General features: G+C 50.5%; 1 protein-coding gene across 3 annotated transcripts in view; it reads left to right on the top strand.

The window, feature by feature from the left end:
• The window catches only part of UHRF1 (ubiquitin like with PHD and ring finger domains 1), a 35647-nt gene that overhangs the window by 4711 nt on the left and 12880 nt on the right, over positions 1-18056 (top strand). For all 3 annotated transcript variants that reach the window (XM_069591427.1, XM_069591429.1, XM_069591426.1), the window contains 5 exons: positions 5510-5782; positions 6064-6218; positions 9333-9548; positions 17250-17350; positions 17807-17993. In XM_069591427.1, the coding sequence (XP_069447528.1) occupies positions 5510-5782; positions 6064-6218; positions 9333-9548; positions 17250-17350; positions 17807-17993 (932 nt within the window). The remainder of the gene's footprint in view (positions 1-5509; positions 5783-6063; positions 6219-9332; positions 9549-17249; positions 17351-17806; positions 17994-18056) is intronic.

Raw genomic sequence — 18056 nt, 5'->3', positions numbered from 1 at the left:
AAAGTTGCTCCCAGCTGAGACGAGAACTAATTATTTAATCGGTGATTTACTATAGGAGGGCTGTCTGAAGGATCAGGTGAAATGGCATCCTGGGAGTGGCCTTCTGAGGGTCACTCTTGTCGCAGTGCCCCGCCAGATGGCCCTGCCCTGCTGGGCCTTCTCTGAAGGTCTGCCCCTTTTCCCAAAGGACAGAGTCATGCGGTAAATTGGACAGCCCCTTGCTGAGACCTGTCCTTCTGGCTACAGGAGGGAAGGTCCCTTCCTTCCTTCTCCCTCTAACACCCTCCCCGCAGCTGGAGACACACCCTTCAGGTTGGGGTTTAGCAAACTCTGTTAAGGACCCAGTGGAAACCATTTGCGGCTGGGCAGTCTGTCCACTCACCTCTGCCATTGAAGCCAGGAATAGATCCAGAGCCCAAAGGAGTGGGCATGTCCTAATTTGAGTCCTGGTAGAACTTTATTTACCAAACGGTTAGTGGGAACTGTCCCGCTGGCTGAGGTGTGGCAGTTACATGCAGGCTTCCTCCCGGGGTGCAGATCCGGGTTGTGCTGTGGGATGTGCTGGACTGAGTACCCAGGGCGCGGTGAGTGCTGCAGGTGTCCCTCCAGGGCCTGGGTGTCACACTGTTTGGACTCAGCACCGCTTCCACCCCTCAAAGCAATGGAGGACCACAGAGAGCATTGTGGACGTGGATCATGTCTATCAGTTTTTGTCCTGTTAGAATTCGGAATTGGAGAAAAATTTGTTGTTATTCAGTTGCTCAGTCGTGTCCAACTCTGCAACCCCACGGAGCAAGAGAAAACACACATGTATGTTTCTTTAGGCATCGGAATGGTGGCGTCAGCCCACGCTGCACAGGCTCCATGCCCCTGCAAGGTCGTGAGGCTGGCCAGTGACATCACAGTGTCTTGACAGGGTAGGTAGCCTGGGCCTCACAGACCCCCGAAATGGAAATGCCACTCCAGGGCATGACCTGGGCTGTGGCTGGCGGCGGGGGTGGTCATAGGGCAGAGTTCACTTGTCAGGACTGATTGGTGGACAGTCTGGGTCATGCCTGTACACCCACCTCTCCCCCGCATAGCGGGAAGCGTGTTCCTCTGCTATGGCCTGAATCATGCCTTTTCCTCCTTCCCCCATCTCTGTCTGTCCATCTGTCTGTCTGGCCTGAACCCCACGTTGCTGGGGAGGCCTGGAGTCTTAGATGGGACTGTGGGGGCTGGGAGGGACTACAGCTGCAGGAAGGGTCTTTATAGAGGCTCCTGGCCTCTTCCTGTTGGAGGTCCCTCTTGACCAGAGGTTCACACGCCGTGGTCTGGTTTATGACCTCTCCACCTCTCCCCAGTCCAGGAGAACCACCCCCTGCCAGACCCAGGGTCATGTATTTCCTGTGCTCTGAGCAGCACTCATACCTCAAAAGTGTCCCCTCAGTGCCCCAGGGGGACAGAAAGTGGGCAGCTCTGAATCTAGGCTTCTGGGAGGAAGCTCTGTTGTCAGATGGCCTCTGTGTTGATTTCATTTACTGCCATGTGCATGCCCAGAATTCCCCAAGTCCAGGAAGCTTCTGGTTTAAAAGAGGGATGTGATCTAAATGCCGCCGGCAGCTTGGCCTTTACACCTGAATGTGCCCCAGACCACGTGTCTTGTGTTTTACTACAAGCAGTTTAATCCCTGGTGGCTCAGTGGTAAAGAACCTGCCTACAATGCAGGAGACTTGGGTTTGATCCCTAGGTCAGGAAGATCCCCTGGAGAAGGAAATAGCAACCCATTCCGCTGTTCTTGCCTTGGAAATCCCATGGACAGAGGAGCCTGGCGGGCTGCAGTCCATGGGGTTGTACACAGCTGGACACAACTGAGCGACTACACTACCACCCCAGGCAGCTTAAGGGATTTTCACCTGCCATTCTGGTTGTACAGGATTCTGACTGCATGTTTAATTTTTAACATGAGAATCTGCAACCTAAGATCCAGCTTGCCATTCAGTTTGAATAGCTTTCATTTTTTGAATTTTCTAAAAAATTATTTTATTCCAGTATAGTTGATTATCAGTGGTGTTACAACGTTGTGTTGAAATGTCATTCAGTCCTGTCCAACTCTTTGCGATCCCATGAACTGCAGCCCACCAAACTTCTCTGTCCATGGAATTTTCCAGGAAAAAATAATTGGAGTTGGTGGCCATTTCTTTCAGGGGATTTTCCTAACCCAGGGATTAAACCTGAGTCTCCTGCATTGCAGGCAGAGTCTTTACCATCTGAGCCACCAGGGATTTAAACTGTGTGTTAATTTTGCCTTTTTTTTCAGTTATTGCCTCGTGGCATATGGGATCTTAGTTTCTCCACCAGGAGCTGAACCCATGCTCTCTGCGTTGGAAGCTTGGCGTCTTAACCACAGGACAGGCAGGGAAGTCCCTTGTATAGCTTTTATCAACGCTGTTAGCCTCAGTTGGAGTTTTAGGATCTTTGAAGAAACCCCGGGCTTGGCGTGTCCATATCCTCACTGGGTCCAGCCCCACTCCCTGCTGTGTACAACTTGAGGCTAGCAGGGTTGGGGAGGGGGGCATCCGACACACACCCTTTCATCATAGCAAGTGGTTGTGCAAGCACCTTCCTGCCCACTGCGGGGCCTGTCTGGAACCTTCCAGAAGTGGTCCTCTGAAGCTGTCAGACCAGTCTGCATTCCATCCTGGAGGTGGAGCCCCAGGCTAGCGTGGCCCAGCGTGCAGCCTCCCCAGTGCCCAGCCCGCCTGATTGCACCTCTGCCTGCTGCACTCTTGTACCAGGGGGGTGGGGTGGGGTGTGTGTGTGTGTGTGTGTGTGTGTGTGTGTGTGTGTCTGTCTGTCTGTCTGTCTGTCTGGGTCTGGGTCTGTGTGTGTGGGCCCCTCCCGTCCATCTAGCTTCCTGACCCATCACAGATGGCCCCATCAGTATTCCTCCTGCCGCCTTTAGCTGCAGCCCTCAGTCAGGTCCTGATCTTCCCCCCAGCCCGCTTGCCCTGCGCACTCCCAGCTGCCTTTCTGCTCCCGCCCCCAGCTCTGCCACCCTGGCTGCCGCTGGGCCTCCATCCTGGTGCTCCTTGTAAGACAGAAGTCCGACCACATGCCCCTACTGGTCCCACTGCCTCTCCCCCGTTCTGGCGTTTCCGTTTATTAGTTCTCGTCCTCTGAAACCACCCTTGCTTCCCCTGATGTGTGTGGGAAGTGCCTCTACTCTCCTGCATTTAGCTGTCATGTGCAGCTGTGTCCTGTGTCTCCAGGAATGAGCCGCTGCTTGGCTGGCAAATGATGCTTCCCTGAGCATGGTAAGCACCAGGCTACCTGTGTCTAGCTCAGTGGTTCTCCCTAGGGGCTGTTTGGCCCTGTTGGGGCTCTGGGCAGTGTCTGGAGACATCAGTTGTCACAACTAGGGGGGTTCCTGACATCAAGTTGGGGCAGCAGGAATTCTGCTCCACCTCCCCACAGAGAGGATGATCAGGGTCGGGGTGTTTACTGTCCACAGTGGTGAGGGGGGTCTGCCTAACTGTGCAGGTGCTGGGCACCAGGTGCCTGCCTCTCCTCATCATCCTTTTTAATGACATTTTAATGACGTTCTACTGGTTTCCTTGTCATAATGATGCTGGGGACACACATTTCTCCACCATTTTTTAAAAAAAACTGATAAACTTTAGTTTTTAGAGCAGTTTTAGGTTCACAGATTTAAGAGGAAGGTACAGAGATTTCTCATACTCTCTGTGCCCCCACCCCACCACCTGTCTCCTGCCAGATAGCGCATTTGGTATAACTGAGAAACCTATGTTGACTTTTTCATTTTGGCCTTGCCATGTGGCTTGGGGATCTTAGTTCACCGACCAGGAATTGAACCTGTGCCCCCTGCAGTGAAAATGCAGAGTCTTAACCACTGGCCTGCCAGGGATGTCCCTTCTCTCCTTTTTAGGGATCAGTAACATCCCAGCGTGAGGATGACCTCAGTGTGTTGTTGGTCTGCCCGTCAGTCTGTGGACCCTGGGCTGTGACAACGCGTGTGTGTCCCCTCTCCTGCCGTCACCCCGTGTAGGAGGGTTGGCGCTGTCTCACTCTCTGACCCGCCGTGGCAGCCAGGCAGGGCAAGGCTTATCAGAGGCTCTTGCTGGGCTTTGGGTGAGCAGGCAGCATGGGCCCGGCTGTGCAGGGTGGGCTTCAGGGGGCCCCCGGTGGCCTCTGCAGCAAGTGTGTTCACACGTGCCTTTCTGGGGGAGAGGGATTCTCAGCCATCCTGTTCCCAGGTTTGTGATGAATAAGGATTAACAACCACTACCTGGAACGTGCCCTCCCCGTGACCCCAGGTGCTGTTTGCATATTAATGGCAATCGGCCCTTTGAGCCAGCAGCTTCCGGTTAAAAATTGGGAAGGAGGGAAAGTTGACTTTTGCGTGTTCTTCCTTTTGTTTCTTTTTAAAAAAATTTAGTTGTCTTGGCTGTGCTGGGTCTTCATTGCTACACGGCCTTTTCTCTAGTTGGGGCGAGAGGCAGCTATTCTCTAGCTGCGGAGCTCTGGCTTCGTTGCTGTGGCTTCTTTTGAGGAGCAGGGCTCTAGGAACGAAGGCTCAGTAGTTGTGGCGCACGGGCTTAGTTGCTCTGAGGCACATGGGATCTTCCCAGGGACCGAACCCTGCGTTGGCAGGTGGATTCTTTACCATGAGCCACCAGGGAGGTCCTGTCCTTCCTTTCTTGAGGGCACTGCTTCTGAACCAGAGGACTCTGGGTGATGTTGGACGCCCTCTGTGGTTGTCACAGCTGGGCTGCTCCCAGCATCCAGAGGGTGGGGGGCAGGGAGCTGCTCCTGTGGTGTCCATGATAGCCCCCTGCTCCACCCCTCCAGAGCAATCAGAGATCAGCAGAGCCTGCTTCAGGGTGTTCTGGATCCCGAGGGCTGAGGGTCCTTGTTGGGTGTTGGTGGGGTGCTCTGGGGCAGTTGCTCACGGAAAGGTAACTCCCAGCAAAGACTTTCGTGCCCTAGGGATGTGCTCTGAAGCCAAACCCCTTCACGTACCTGGTGAGTCGCCCGGTGCCAATGGATCATAGAGCCCTGCTGGCTCCTAGCCTCCCCGTCAGTGAGTGCCTAGCGTGGGTGGAAATAACAGAAAGGTGTTCTCTCTGGGGGCCGTCCTGAGCATTCCCAGCACCCCCACCTTGTCAAGACAACCAGAAATGTCCCTGCAGCATCGTCCCGGGGGCAGGTCACTCTCCCTGAGAGCCAGGGGTACAGGCAGTGCTTGTTGACTGTAACAAAAGTTCCAAACGACATAAAGTATTGAAACCGCCCCCGATACCTGATGTGTGGCCATGGCCCAGCGGGGTTAGGCCACACGCTTCTGGGGACACCCCCCGTGTAGCAGCCGGCGTCCTCATTGGAGAGGGCTTCAGGTGACCTTGTCCCTGGGAGCTGGCAGGCCTCAGCCAGGGCGGGTGTGGTCCATCACCCTCCCAACCCCCCAGTGAGCTCCCTCGCCTGGTGACCTTGGCCTGCATCCCTGCAGATGGAGGACGGCCACACGCTGTTTGACTACGACGTCCGCCTGAACGACACCATCCAGCTCCTGGTCCGGCAGAGCCTTGTGCTGCCCGTCCCTGTTCCCAGCAGTAGCGGTGGCAGCAAGGAGAGGGACTCTGAGCTCTCGGACACAGACTCCGGCTGCGGCCTGGCCCAGAGCGAGTCGGACAAGTCCTCCAACAGCGGCGAGGCCGCCAACGAGCCAGAAGGAAAGGCAGACGAGGACGAGTGTGACGAGACGGAGCTGGGCCTCTACAAGGTGGGGCTCATGCATCGCTGTCCCCATGCAGCCCCTGATCCCCGTGGCTGGACAGCCCCCTCATCCTGCCCTATGTCCTCACAGTCCCTTGGTGGAAACATCAGTGCTCAGGGGTTCCTTCTCCACCCCTAAAGCAGAACCCTGTAACTGGACCTGCGAGTATCTTCCCTGTGGTCCTCGCAGGGGCCGTCTTAAGTTCTGATCCGCTGCCCTCCTCCCCTTAAGACCATGACCCTTCTCAGATTTCCCCAAGGCCAAATGAGAGCTTCCTTCCCCGGCAGGTCGGCGAGTACGTGGATGCGAGGGACACAAATATGGGCGCGTGGTTCGAGGCCAAGGTCATCAGGGTGACAAGGAAGGCTCAGGCTCACGACCAGCCCAGCAGCTCCAGCTCAGAGCCAGAGGACGACATTATCTATCACGTGAAATATGATGAGTGAGTGTTCTCGGGGTGGGCCCCGGGACAGTAGCGGCTCTGAAGACCTGGTGTTTGGAGTTGCTTGGGTGGTGATGTCCCCTCCCTCCGTCGTAGGAATTCAGAGTGTTTATGGAACACTTAGCATGTGGCAAGCCCTGTGATGGGCCTGGGGAGTTCCCGTCTGTGAACACAGAGGGGCTCTGAGTTGGCTTGGCAGCCATAACCACATGCCGCAGGCTGGGCGACTAGCATCAGGCGTGTATCTTCTCATGGTCCTGGAGGCTGCAAGTCCGAGCTCAGCGTGCTGGCAGGGTCAGCTCCTGGTGAGGGCTCTCCTCCTGGCTTGGACACAGCCATCTCACTGTATCCTCACGTGGCCTTTTTTTTGAGTTTGGGGAGAGAGAGAGAGAGCTCTGGTGTCTTCTCTAATAAGGACACCAGTCCTATTAGATTAGAGCCCTGTCCTTATGAGCTCCTTTAACTGATTACAGCCTGGGCTTCCCTGGTAGCTCAGCTGGTAAAGAATCTGCCTACAGTGCGGAGACCTGGGTTTGATCCCTGGGTTGGGAAGATCCCCTGGAGAAGGGAATGGCAACCCACTCCAGTATTCTTGCCTGAAGAATCCTGTGGACAGAGGAGCCTGGCGGGCTACAGTCCATGGGGGTCACAAAGAATTGGACACGACTTAGTGACTAAACAATAACAACTTCTAAGGGCCCTGTCTGCAGATACAGTCACAGTGGATATTAGGGCTTCAGAATATGTATGTGGGGGATGCAGTTTGTAACAGAGGGCAAGCCTCCCTGCCTATAGGGAGCTCATGTTGTATGAGGGTGCTAGGGCTTCATCTGTTTCCCTGCAGAGTCTCTTACTGCCCACACCAGGTTCTGGCACATTCTAAGCTTAGCTCTAAAAATTATTGGAGTAATTGGATGAGTGAAAGGCAGAAGGTGCCAGATTCCCATCCTCTTGGTCAGGGTTCACAAGCTTCCACCCTCAGGCCAGACCTGGCCCACATCCTGTTTTTGACGATAAAGCTTTATTGAAACACCCCAGCTCCGATTGTTTACATCTTGTCTGTGACTGCTCTTGTGGTAATAGCCGAGTTGAGTGTTCACAGCAGACACCTTGCAGCTCACAAAGCTGTAAGTATTGACTGTCTAGTCCTTGGCAACCCTTGTTGTGCATGCTAAGTTGCTTCAGTCGTGTCCAGCCCTTTGCAACCCTGTGGACTGCAGCTCTCCAGCCTCCTCTGTCCATGGGATTTCCCCAGACAAAAGTACTAGAGTGGGTTACCATTTCTTTCTCCAGGGGATTTTCCCCACCCAGGGGTCGAACCCATGTCTCTTATGTCTCTTGCATTGGCAGGCAGGTTCCTTACCACTAGCACCCCTTGGACAACCCTTGTTCTTGGCGCTTTATTAGCAAAAATAATGAACACCAGGCTAACCAGCTCATCACAGTAAAGTTGGGATCGTCCCCGCTCTAGGCTGAGGCTAAACTTTGTTGCTAATAGGATATGCTTTTATTTTATTTTTTTAAATTTAATTTATTTTAAAATAGCTTTTACTAGAGTATAGTTGCTTTACAGTGTTAGGTTTTTAAAAAATTTTTTACTTATTTATCTTTTGTTAATTTTTATTGGTGTTTTGTTGCTTTACAATGTTGTGTTACTTAGAATATGCTGCTGCTGCTGCTGCTGCTGCTAAGTCGCTTCAGTCGTGTCCGACTCTGTGTGACCCCATAGACGGCAGCCCACCAGGCTCCCCCGTCCCTGGGATTCTCCAGGCAAGAACACTGGAGTGGGTTGCCATTTCCTTCTCCAATGCATGAAAGTGAGAACAGAGAGTGAAGTCGCTCAGTCGTGTCCGACCCTCAGCGACCCCATGGACTGCAGCCTACCAGGCTCCCCCAATTGTCTTATGCGTGTTTTGGGGCCACTTGGAATTCCTGTATATCCAAAACAATGACTTCCTATCTTTTTTTTTTTTAATATAATGTCTATCCCTCTACAAAAGTCACCATCAACACACATGTATGGAAAAAGGTTTTCCGTCCCCTCATTTCCTTCTGTCTTGGTTTCCTATGGCTGCTCTACGAAGTATTGCTGCTGTTGCTGGAATAGTGTATCGTCTCACAGTCCTAGAGGCTATAAGTCCAAAACCAAGGTGGTGACAAGGCTGAGACCCTCCTGGAACCTGGAGGGGAGAGTCCTTTGTGCCTCTTCCAGCGGGACTGGCTGTCCTGGCTCGTGGCTGTGTTCCCCCCTCCTGCCTCTGCCTCCTCTTGCTGCATTGCTCTCCTCTGTCTGCCTCTCATCCATCAGTCACGAGGTTTAGGACGATTCTTCTCTATCAGGACCTGATCTTAACTTCTCCTGTCTGCAACACTCCTATTTCCAGGTTGAGCAGTGTCCCTAAATGAGCAGGGTGCGTGGCATGCTAAGCCACTTCAGTCGTGTCCGACTCTCTACGACCCCGTGGACTGCAGCCCACCAGGCTCCTCTGTCCATGGGATTCTCCAGGCAAGAATACTGGAGTGGGTTGCCAGTTCCTTCTCCTGGGGATCTTCCTGATCCAGGAATCGAACCCCCATCTCTTATGTCTCCTGCATTGGCAGGCAGGGTCTTTACTGCTGATGTCACCATCTTGGAAGCCCCTATTTCCAGATTAGGTGCCAATAAGCACCACTTGTCAGGGTGCCAGGGGTTAGGATCCCAATGTAGCTTTTTTTTTTCTCCCCCTGGCTCTAATGCCTCGTGAGCTGAGGTGGAGCTGCTTTAATAAGGGTGGAAATAAAGTGCACAGTAAAGGTAATGCACTTGAATCATCCTTGAATCATCCTCAAACCACCCATGCCTTCCTGGTCCATGAAAAAACTGTCTTCCACGAAACCAGTCCCTGGTGCTGCAAAGGCTGGTGGCTGCTGTGACACATTGGAACGTGTCACTGTGCCTGTGTGTTATTAACACCAACAGATGAGCTCTCTGGGAGGGGCCTTTCTGGATTGCTGTGACGAGCGTAACTCAAACCCGCACACTGGGTGGCCCTCTCCGCCTGGCTTCTCTCTCTGCCGGTGATGGAGTGAGGCCTGCTGGTGCCTGAGGTCTGAGCTGAGGGCTCTCCCCTGCAGCTACCCAGAGAACGGAGTGGTCCAGATGACCTCACAGAACGTCCGGGCTCGGGCCCGACACACCATCAAGTGGGAGGACCTGCAGGTGGGCCAGGTGGTCATGGTCAACTACAACCCAGACCTCCCCAAGGACCGCGGCTTCTGGTATGACGCCGAGATCCTGCGGAAACGCGAGACCAGGACAGCGCGGGAGCTGCATGCCAACGTCAGGATCGGGTGAGTCTGCCCGGCCTCCATCTTCTCCCCGGGCCCTCTATGCCCAACCTGCATAGAGGAACTGTCTCTGGGGCCCTGGCAGAGATTTCAGGCTTCCTTGTTCTTGTATACTTGTCATTTTGAATTTGGCAAACAGGTGAAAAAATGTGGCCAAGTCCAGAAAGTACTGAAGGCCACACTTAATATTCTCCCTTCTCCTGTTCCCTGGTCATGCAGTTCTCCTGTCTGGAGACATGGCTGGTCCCCGCACCTTCCCGGGTCACGTGTGTGCACAGACAGGCAAGAACATAGCCAGAACCACACACTCCTACCCAGGGTGCCCTTCACATCAGGGGTCAACAGGCTGTTGGCCACAGGCCAGAGCTGGCCCCTAGCTCTGACAGGCAAATAAAGTTTTATTGGTACTGAGCCATGCCCATCTGTTCACTGCTTCACTGTGGCTGCTCCATGTTAGGAGGGCGCCCAGAAGAGAGCTGGGTGGCTGCCCACAAAGCTGAAAATATTTACTGCCAGGCCCTTTGCAGAACATATTTGCTGAACCCTGCCTACCAGGCTTCTCTGTGTATGTGTAGAAAGCTTAACATCTTTACCATTTTAATATCTTTCTTGACTTATTTGGCCTCACTGGGTCTCTGTTGCTGTGTGTGGGCTTTCTCTGGTTGCAGCGAGTGGTGGGGGGTAGGGGGCGTGGTGTTGCGTGGGCTTCTCATTGCAGTGGCCCCTCTTGTTGCGGAGCACAGGCTCTAGAGTGTGCGCGCTCCCGGGAGTTGTGCCGCACAGACTTAGCTGTCCCGCAGCATGTGGGATCTTTCCCAACCAGGGATCAAACCCACGTCCCCTACATTGACAGGTGGATTCTTAACCACTGGACCACCAGGGAAGTACTTAACACCTTAACCACCTTAAAGCGCATAGTTCAGTGGCATTAAGCATATTCATATTGTTGGGGCAACCATCCCCACCCCCACCAACATCCATCTCCAGAACTTTCTCATCTTCCCAAACTGAAACTCTGTCCCCTTGAAACACTGAACGCCCCAGCCCCTCCCCTACCACTGGCCCCCACCACCGACTTTCAGTATCTGTGAATCTGACTCCTAGGGACCTCACATAAGTGGAATCATACACTATGTGTCTTTCTGTGTCTGGCTTTTTTCTCAAGGTCCATACATGTTGCACGGTGAACCTTTCTTGGTGGTTGAATAATACTCCACTGTACATGTTGTATACAAGACATGAGTGGAGGCAACTGTCTTGAGCACAGGCACAGCGAGTGCAGAGGCCCTGGGGCAGGACCATTCTTAGTGTCTTTCTGGCCTCTTGAGGAGGCCAGTGGGCTAGCGGGGAGAGAGGGAGGAGGAAGCGCTTAGGCCATGGCTGGGAGGGGTGCCGAGTGCTGTGCGCTCTCTGCTGCTGGCAGCTCCTGGAGCCTGAGAGCACGGAGTAAGTGTTAAGTGTCAGTCGCTCAGTTGTGTCCGACTCTGCGACCCCATGGACCATAACCCGCCAGGCTCTTCTGTCCGTGAAATTCTGCAGGCAGAAATACTGGAGCGGCTTGCCATTCCCTTGTCCAGGGGATCTTCCCAACCCAGCCATCGAACCCAGGTCTCCTTCATTGCAGGTGAACTCTTTACTATCTGAGCCACTACAGAAGAGCGCAGATGCCACCTGTAATTAGAATCATCACTCAGGCAACCGAGCTGGGACTTGACTGCAAGGGGCAGCAGGAAGATCGGGGGAGGCTGATGGGGGCAAGGTCCAGGCATCAGCCCTGGTGCGGTGACATGATTGTTAAAAAAGAAAATAACCTGCTTTTTGTTTCCTTGCTTAGAATGTTGGTTTCTTGTTTTCTATTTCTTTAACTTCTGCTCTCATCTTAAAAAAAAAAAGTATATATTTAGTTTGTTAGTTATGGCTGAGATAGGTGACATATTAGTTCCTTGACCAGGGATTGAATCTATGCCCCCTGCAGTGGAAGCCTGAAGTCTTAACCCCTCCCAGGGAATTCCCTGCTGCCACCTTTATCATTTTCTCCTTCTTTTGGGTTGACTTTTTCTAGTCTTTTTGAGGTAGCAACTTCGATTATTAAAAGTCTGATGTACGCATTTCAGTGCTGCAAATTTCCCTGTCAGAGCTGCCTTACCTGCTTTCCACATACTTTGCTGTATTGTTTTTCTTTTTATTCAGTTACCTCTGTTTTTACAATTTCCTTTGACACTTACTTCCTCTTTGGCTCCTGGCTTATTGAGAAACATGGAGTTTTTAACTCTCAAGTGTTTAGAGATTTTTTGCATTGTCTTTCTGTTGTTGATTTCCAATTTGACTTTGTTACGGTCAAGGAACATGCACTGTATGATTCCAGTCCTTGTCGAGGTTTGTTTTATGGTTCAGAGTGGGGTCTGTCTTGGTGAATATTGCAAAGTTCTTTAAAAAAAAATAAGAGTATATTCTGTAGTTCGGGCAAATGTTCTGTTTATATCAGTTAGACCGTGTCGGCTGATTGTGGTGTTCGCATCTTCTAACTCCTGCTGATGTTCAGCCTAGTACTTCTGTCATGTGCTGAGGGGGCTGTCCCGGTGTTCAGCTGTAACTGGATTTGTCTGTTTCACCTGTCAGCTTCAGAATCGTGAGGATCTGTTGTTTGATGTGGACATACTCATGTGTGTTATCTTTCTGTTCCTAATGTAATGTCTGTCTTTGTCTCCAGTAATTTCCTTTGCTCTAAAGTCTACTTTACCTGAGATATATATATATACGTGAATTAACACACTTAAAAAAAAAAAAAGTAAATGAGGAGTTCCGTGGTGGTCCAGTGGTTAAGACTCTTGTTTCTACTGCAGGGGGCCTGGGTTTGATCCCTGGTTAGGGAACTAAGATCCTACAAACCACACAGAATGGCCATAAGTGAATGAATGAATATGCATGGTGTATCTCCACCACTATGGCTGAATTTGGAGTTTCTCATAAACAGTAGTTTAGTTCAGTTCAGTTGCTCAGTCGTGTCCGACTCTTTGCGACCCCATAAATTGCAGCACGCCAGGCCTCCCTGTGCATCACCAACGCCTGGAGTTCACTCAAACTCACGTCCATCGAGTCCGTGATGCCATTCAGCCATCTCACACTCTGTTGTCCCCTTCTCCTCCTGCCCCCAATCCCTCCCAGCATCAGAGTCTTTTCCAATGAGTCAACTCTTCGCATGAGGTGGCCAAAGTACTGGAGTTTCAGCTTTAGCATCAGTTCTTCCAATAAACACCCAGGACTGATCTTCTTTAGAATGGACTGATTGGATCTCCTTGCAGTCCAAGGGACTCTCAAGAGTTTTCTCCAACACCACAGTTCAAAAGCATCAATTCTTTGGTGCTCAGCTTTCTTCACAGTCTAACTCTCGCATCCATACATGACTACTGGAAAAACCATATCCTTGACTAGACGGACCTTTGTTGGCAAAGTAATGTCTCTGCTTTTGAATATGCTATCCAGGTTGGTCATAACTTTCCTTCCAAGGAGTAAGCGTCTTTTAATTTCATGGCTGCAATCACCATCTGCAGTGATTTTGGAGCCCCCCAAAATAAAGTCTGACACTGTTTCCACTGTTTCCCCATCTATTTCCCATGAAGTGATGGGACCAGATGCCATGATCTTTTTCTGAACGTTGAGTTTAAGCCAACTTTTTCACTCTCCTCTTTCATTTTCATCAAGAGGCTTATTAGTTCCTCTTCACTTTCTGCCCTAAGGGTGGTGTCATCTGCATATCTAAGGTGATTGATATTTCTCCCGGCAGTCTTGATTCCAGCTTGTGCTTCATCCAGCCCAGAGTTTCTCATGATGTACTCTGCATATAAGTTAAATAAGCAGGGTGACAATATACAGTCTTGACATACTCTTTTTCCTATTTGGAACCAGTCTGTTGTTCCATGTCCAGTTCTAACTGTTGCTTCCTGACCTGCATATAGGTTTCTCAAGAGGCAGGTCAGATGGTCTGGTAGTCCCATCTCTTGCAGAATTTTCCACAGTTGATTGTGATCCACACAGTCAAAGGCTTTGGCATAGTCAATAAAGCAGAAATAGATGTTTTTCTGGAACTTGCTTGCTTTTTCAATGATCCAGTGGATGTTGGCAATTTGATCTCTGGTTCCTCTGCCTTTTCTAAAACCAGCTTGAACATCTGGAAGTTCATGGTTCACGTATTGCTGAAGCCTGGCTTGGAGAATTTTGAGCATTGCTTTACTGGCGTGTGAGATGAGTGCAATTGTGCGGTAGTTTGAGCATTCTTTGGCATTGCCTTTCTTTGGGATTGGAATGAAAAGTGACCTTTTCCAGTCCTGTGGCCACTGCTGAGTTTTCCAAATTTGCTGGCATATTGAGCATCATCTTTCAGGATTTGAAATAGCTCAACTGGAATTCTATCACCTCCACTAGCTTTGTTCGTAGTGATGCTTTCTAAGGCCCACTTGACTTCACATTCCAGGATGTCTGGCTCTAGGTGAGTGATCATACCATCGTGATTATCCGAGTTGTGAAGATCTTTTTTGTACAGTTCTTCTGTGTGTTCTTGCCACCTCTTCTTAATATCTTCTGCTTCTGTTAGGTCCGTACCGTTTCTGTCCATTATCGAACCCATCTTTGCATAAACAGTATATAGTTGGGTCATTTTTTTTTAATCCACTTTATCAAGTCTGCATTTTCCGTGGCATGTGTTATGTTTTCTGGCCATTATTTACATATTTTTTAGGCTGCAACACACAGCATGTGGGATCTTAGTTCCCCAACTAGGGATTGAACTCATGCCCCCTGCAGTGGAAGTTTGGACTTTTAACCACTGCACCCCCAGGGAAGTCTACCACTTGGCATACATTATTGAACCTTGAACAACTTAGAGGCACCAACCTCTGTGCAGTTGAGAATCCAAGCATAACTTACAGTCCATCGTCCCATTTCTGTGGTTCCATCATATCTGTGGTTCCTTGTGTGAGGATTCAACCAAGTGGGGATTGTATGGTACTGTAGCATTTATTATTGGGAAAAATCCACTTATAACCAGATTCATGAAGTTCCAATTCATGTTGGCCAGGGATCAACAGTGTCTTGCCCATTACACATTTAAGGTGATTATTGGTATGTTAGGGCTCGTGTGCCGCTCCGTCATATCCGACTCTATGGACTGTAGCCCGCCAGGCTCCTCTGTCCATGGGCTTTCCTAGGCGAGAACACTGGAGTGGGTTGCCATTTCTTTCTCCAGGGCATCTTCCCCACCCAGGGGTCTCAGTGTGTCCTGCACTGCAGGCGGATTCTTTGCCACTGAGTCATCAGAGCTTGAGCCTGCCATTTTGTTGCTTGTTTTCTGTTTGTTTCCCCATTTTCTTTTTCCTGTGTCTCTTTTCCTGCCCTTCCTGTGGGTTATGTAAGCATGTTTCAGGGTTCTGTCTTGATTTATTGATGGTCTTTTGGAATGTATTGCTTTGCACAGTTTTCTAAGTGGTTTCTCTGGATTCTGTCATAGAAGCCTGTGACATACCAGTGTCTCTGTTACCACTTTGAGGGAAGTGTGGAAATCTTTCATGCCTTTGCATTCCTTTACACTCAGTGCGTTGAGTGTCAGACGATGTCTTGATTTCTGTCATCATATATGATTTATGATATATAAAGAAAGAACATAATCTATGCACAAAGAACATAATCTACGGTACATAGCCATGTTTCTGCCCTTTCTGTTGTCTGTCTGCCTTTTTCCTCCCAGATGCCTTCCTTTGTAATTTTCTGTCTACTTGAAAACCTTTCCTTCATTATTCTATAAAGGAGTATCAGCTAGCAACATTCTTTTAATTTTCCTTCACCTGAGAATGTAACCACCCCATTAAATTGAAGTAATTCCCAATCATCGTTTCATTGTGTCTGTTAATACTTCTGAGTATATTTCTTTAAAATGACTCTTTTACAGAAACAGTTTTAATGCTATTATTACACCAGAACATTTAATTTCTTAACATCTATCCAGTCATTGTTCTGTCTGCCGGTTGGCTCACATTTAGAAAAAAATAATTTGTTTGTTTAAGATCTAAGTAATGTCCACAGATTTCAGTTAAGTTGGTAGATCTGTTTCTTTTAAAAATATTTGTATTTGCTTATTTCGTTGGCTGTGCCAGGCCATAGTTGTGGCATGTGAGCTCTTAGTTGCAGCAGGCGGGATCTTTAGTTGCGGCGGGTGGAATCTAGTTCCCTGACCAGGGATGGAACCCGGCCCCACCCCTGCATTGGGAGCTTGGAGTCTTAGCCACTGGACCACCAGGGAAATCCGCAGTAGATCGTTCAGTCTCCTTTATCTTAGGTTTCCTGTCCTTTTGTTTTTCCCTCCTTTTCCTTGTTTGTTGGGGAGGCTGGGTTGTTTGTCATATAAAATCTGCACAGTCTGGATTCCCCACCAACATCCTCCTGGTGTCATTTCCTCTGTTCCTCTGTCCCCACGTTCCCCTTGAACTGGTGGGTAGATCTGGACATGTGCCATCTAGCCTTGCAGTCACGAGTCACATGCTGCCAAGCACTTGAAATGTGGCCAGGAGCCACTGAGATATGCTGTGAGTGTAAAATATACCCAGGATTTCAAAACCTCAGTGCTGAGAAAGAGTGTAAACTAGCGATTGTTAATCATTCCTCAACATTCATTGCACATTGAAATGGCATCTTGTATACATTGGGTTACATTTGTTGTTGTTCAGTTGCTAAGTCGTGTCTGCCCCTGCAGCATACCAGGCTGCTCTGTCCTTCACCATCTCCATGTCGGTTGAGTCAGTGATGCTATCTAACCATCTCATCTTCTGCCCTCTTCTCCTTTTGCCTTTAGTCTTTCCCAGCATCAGGGTCTTTCCCAATGAGTCGGGTCTTTGCATCAGGTGTTCTAAGTATTGGCGCTTCAGCTTCAACGTCGGTCCTTCCAATGAATATTAAGGGTTGATTTCCTTTAGGATTGACTGGTTTGATCTCCTTGCAGTCCAAGGCACTCTCAAGAGTCTTCTCCAACACAATTCAAAAGCATCAGTTCTTCAGTGCTCAGCCTCCTTTGTGGTCCAGCTCTCACATTTGTACATGACTACGGGAAAAACTGTCACTTTGACTATATGGACCTCTGTTGGCAAAGTGATGTCTCTGCTTTTAAATACAATGTCTTGGTTTGTCATAGCTTTCCTTCCAAGGAGCACATTCAAACTGATGCCATCTACTTTTTACTATTTAAATGTGGTTCTTGGTGGTGGGATGATCTGATGGATGCAGTCAGATGGTCTGATGGAAGCAGTGAGATGATCCCTGGGGTTGTTTTAACCTAGAGGAGTTTTTGTAATTTTTTAAAAATTTTCATATTTTGATCAGAACTTGCTTTATAGTTTTTGCCTATTGAGCCTTGTTTAGTGGGCCTTGCCTCTTAGTGGGCCTCACCTCCCAAAGGTTAAAAATTATTCTCTCAAATGCATCACATAATGAAATTCTGGCTTGTTTGCTGTTTTCACCTTGTTCTTGATTTGGTAGGACTTGGAATTTGCGAGGGTAGTAGCTAGGCAAGTTCACAGGGCCCTGCTAAAGCCTCTTCTCCGATATAATTAGAATCAGAGCCATTCGTGGGCTCTGAGAACATGTCCAAGTGGCCGGGTCTTTTGGGGTCTTTGGTGGGACCAGCCCGCTGGTCGTCCTAACAGGCCCGTTCTCTCGTAGGGGTGATTCTCTCAACGACTGTCGGATTGTCTTCGTGGACGAAGTTTTCAAGATCGAGCGTCCGGGCGAGGGGAACCCCATGGTGGAAAACCCGATGAGAAGTGAGTTCTGATCCAGCCCCTCTGTGCTGGGTTGAGGGTTGGTGCAGGGGTGGGAGTCATGCCTGAGCTGATACCCCAGCCCACATCCAGGGAAGAGCAGGCCCTCCCACAAACACTGTAAAGCCCCTCTGTCCTGTGTGTGTGATGGGGTGTAGGGTGGGGCGGTGGGCCGCTGCCAGAGCTGATCCCATCCCCTGCTTCCCGGGATGCAGGGAAGAGCAGGCCCTCCCGCAAACACTGTAAAGCCCCTCCGTGCTGTGTGTGTGATGGGGTGTAGGGTGGGGCGGTGGGGCGCTGCCAGAGCTGATCCCATCCCCTGCTTCCCGGGATGCAGGGAAGAGCGGGCCCTCCTGCAAACACTGTAAAGCCCCTCCGTTCTGTGTGTGTGATGGGGTGTAGGGTGGGGTGGTGGGGCGCTGCCAGAGCTGATCCCGTCCCCTGCTTCCCGGGATGCAGGGAAGAGCGGGCCCTCCTGCAAACACTGTAAGGACGATGAGCGGAAGCTCTGCCGCATGTGTGCCTGCCACATGTGTGGGGGCAAGCAGGACCCTGACAAGCAGCTGATGTGCGACGAGTGCGACATGGCCTTCCACATCTACTGCCTGCGCCCACCGCTCAGCAGCGTGCCCCCTGAGGAGGAGTGGTGAGTGCCCCCGGGTGGCCGAGGCGACGGAGATGTGGGATCCTTCCCATGTGGCCCGGCCCT

This window comes from Ovis canadensis, chromosome 5 (assembly GCF_042477335.2).
Source record: "Ovis canadensis isolate MfBH-ARS-UI-01 breed Bighorn chromosome 5, ARS-UI_OviCan_v2, whole genome shotgun sequence".
NCBI lineage: Eukaryota > Metazoa > Chordata > Mammalia > Artiodactyla > Bovidae > Ovis > Ovis canadensis.
This window is presented reverse-complemented; position numbering and strand designations above follow the sequence as displayed.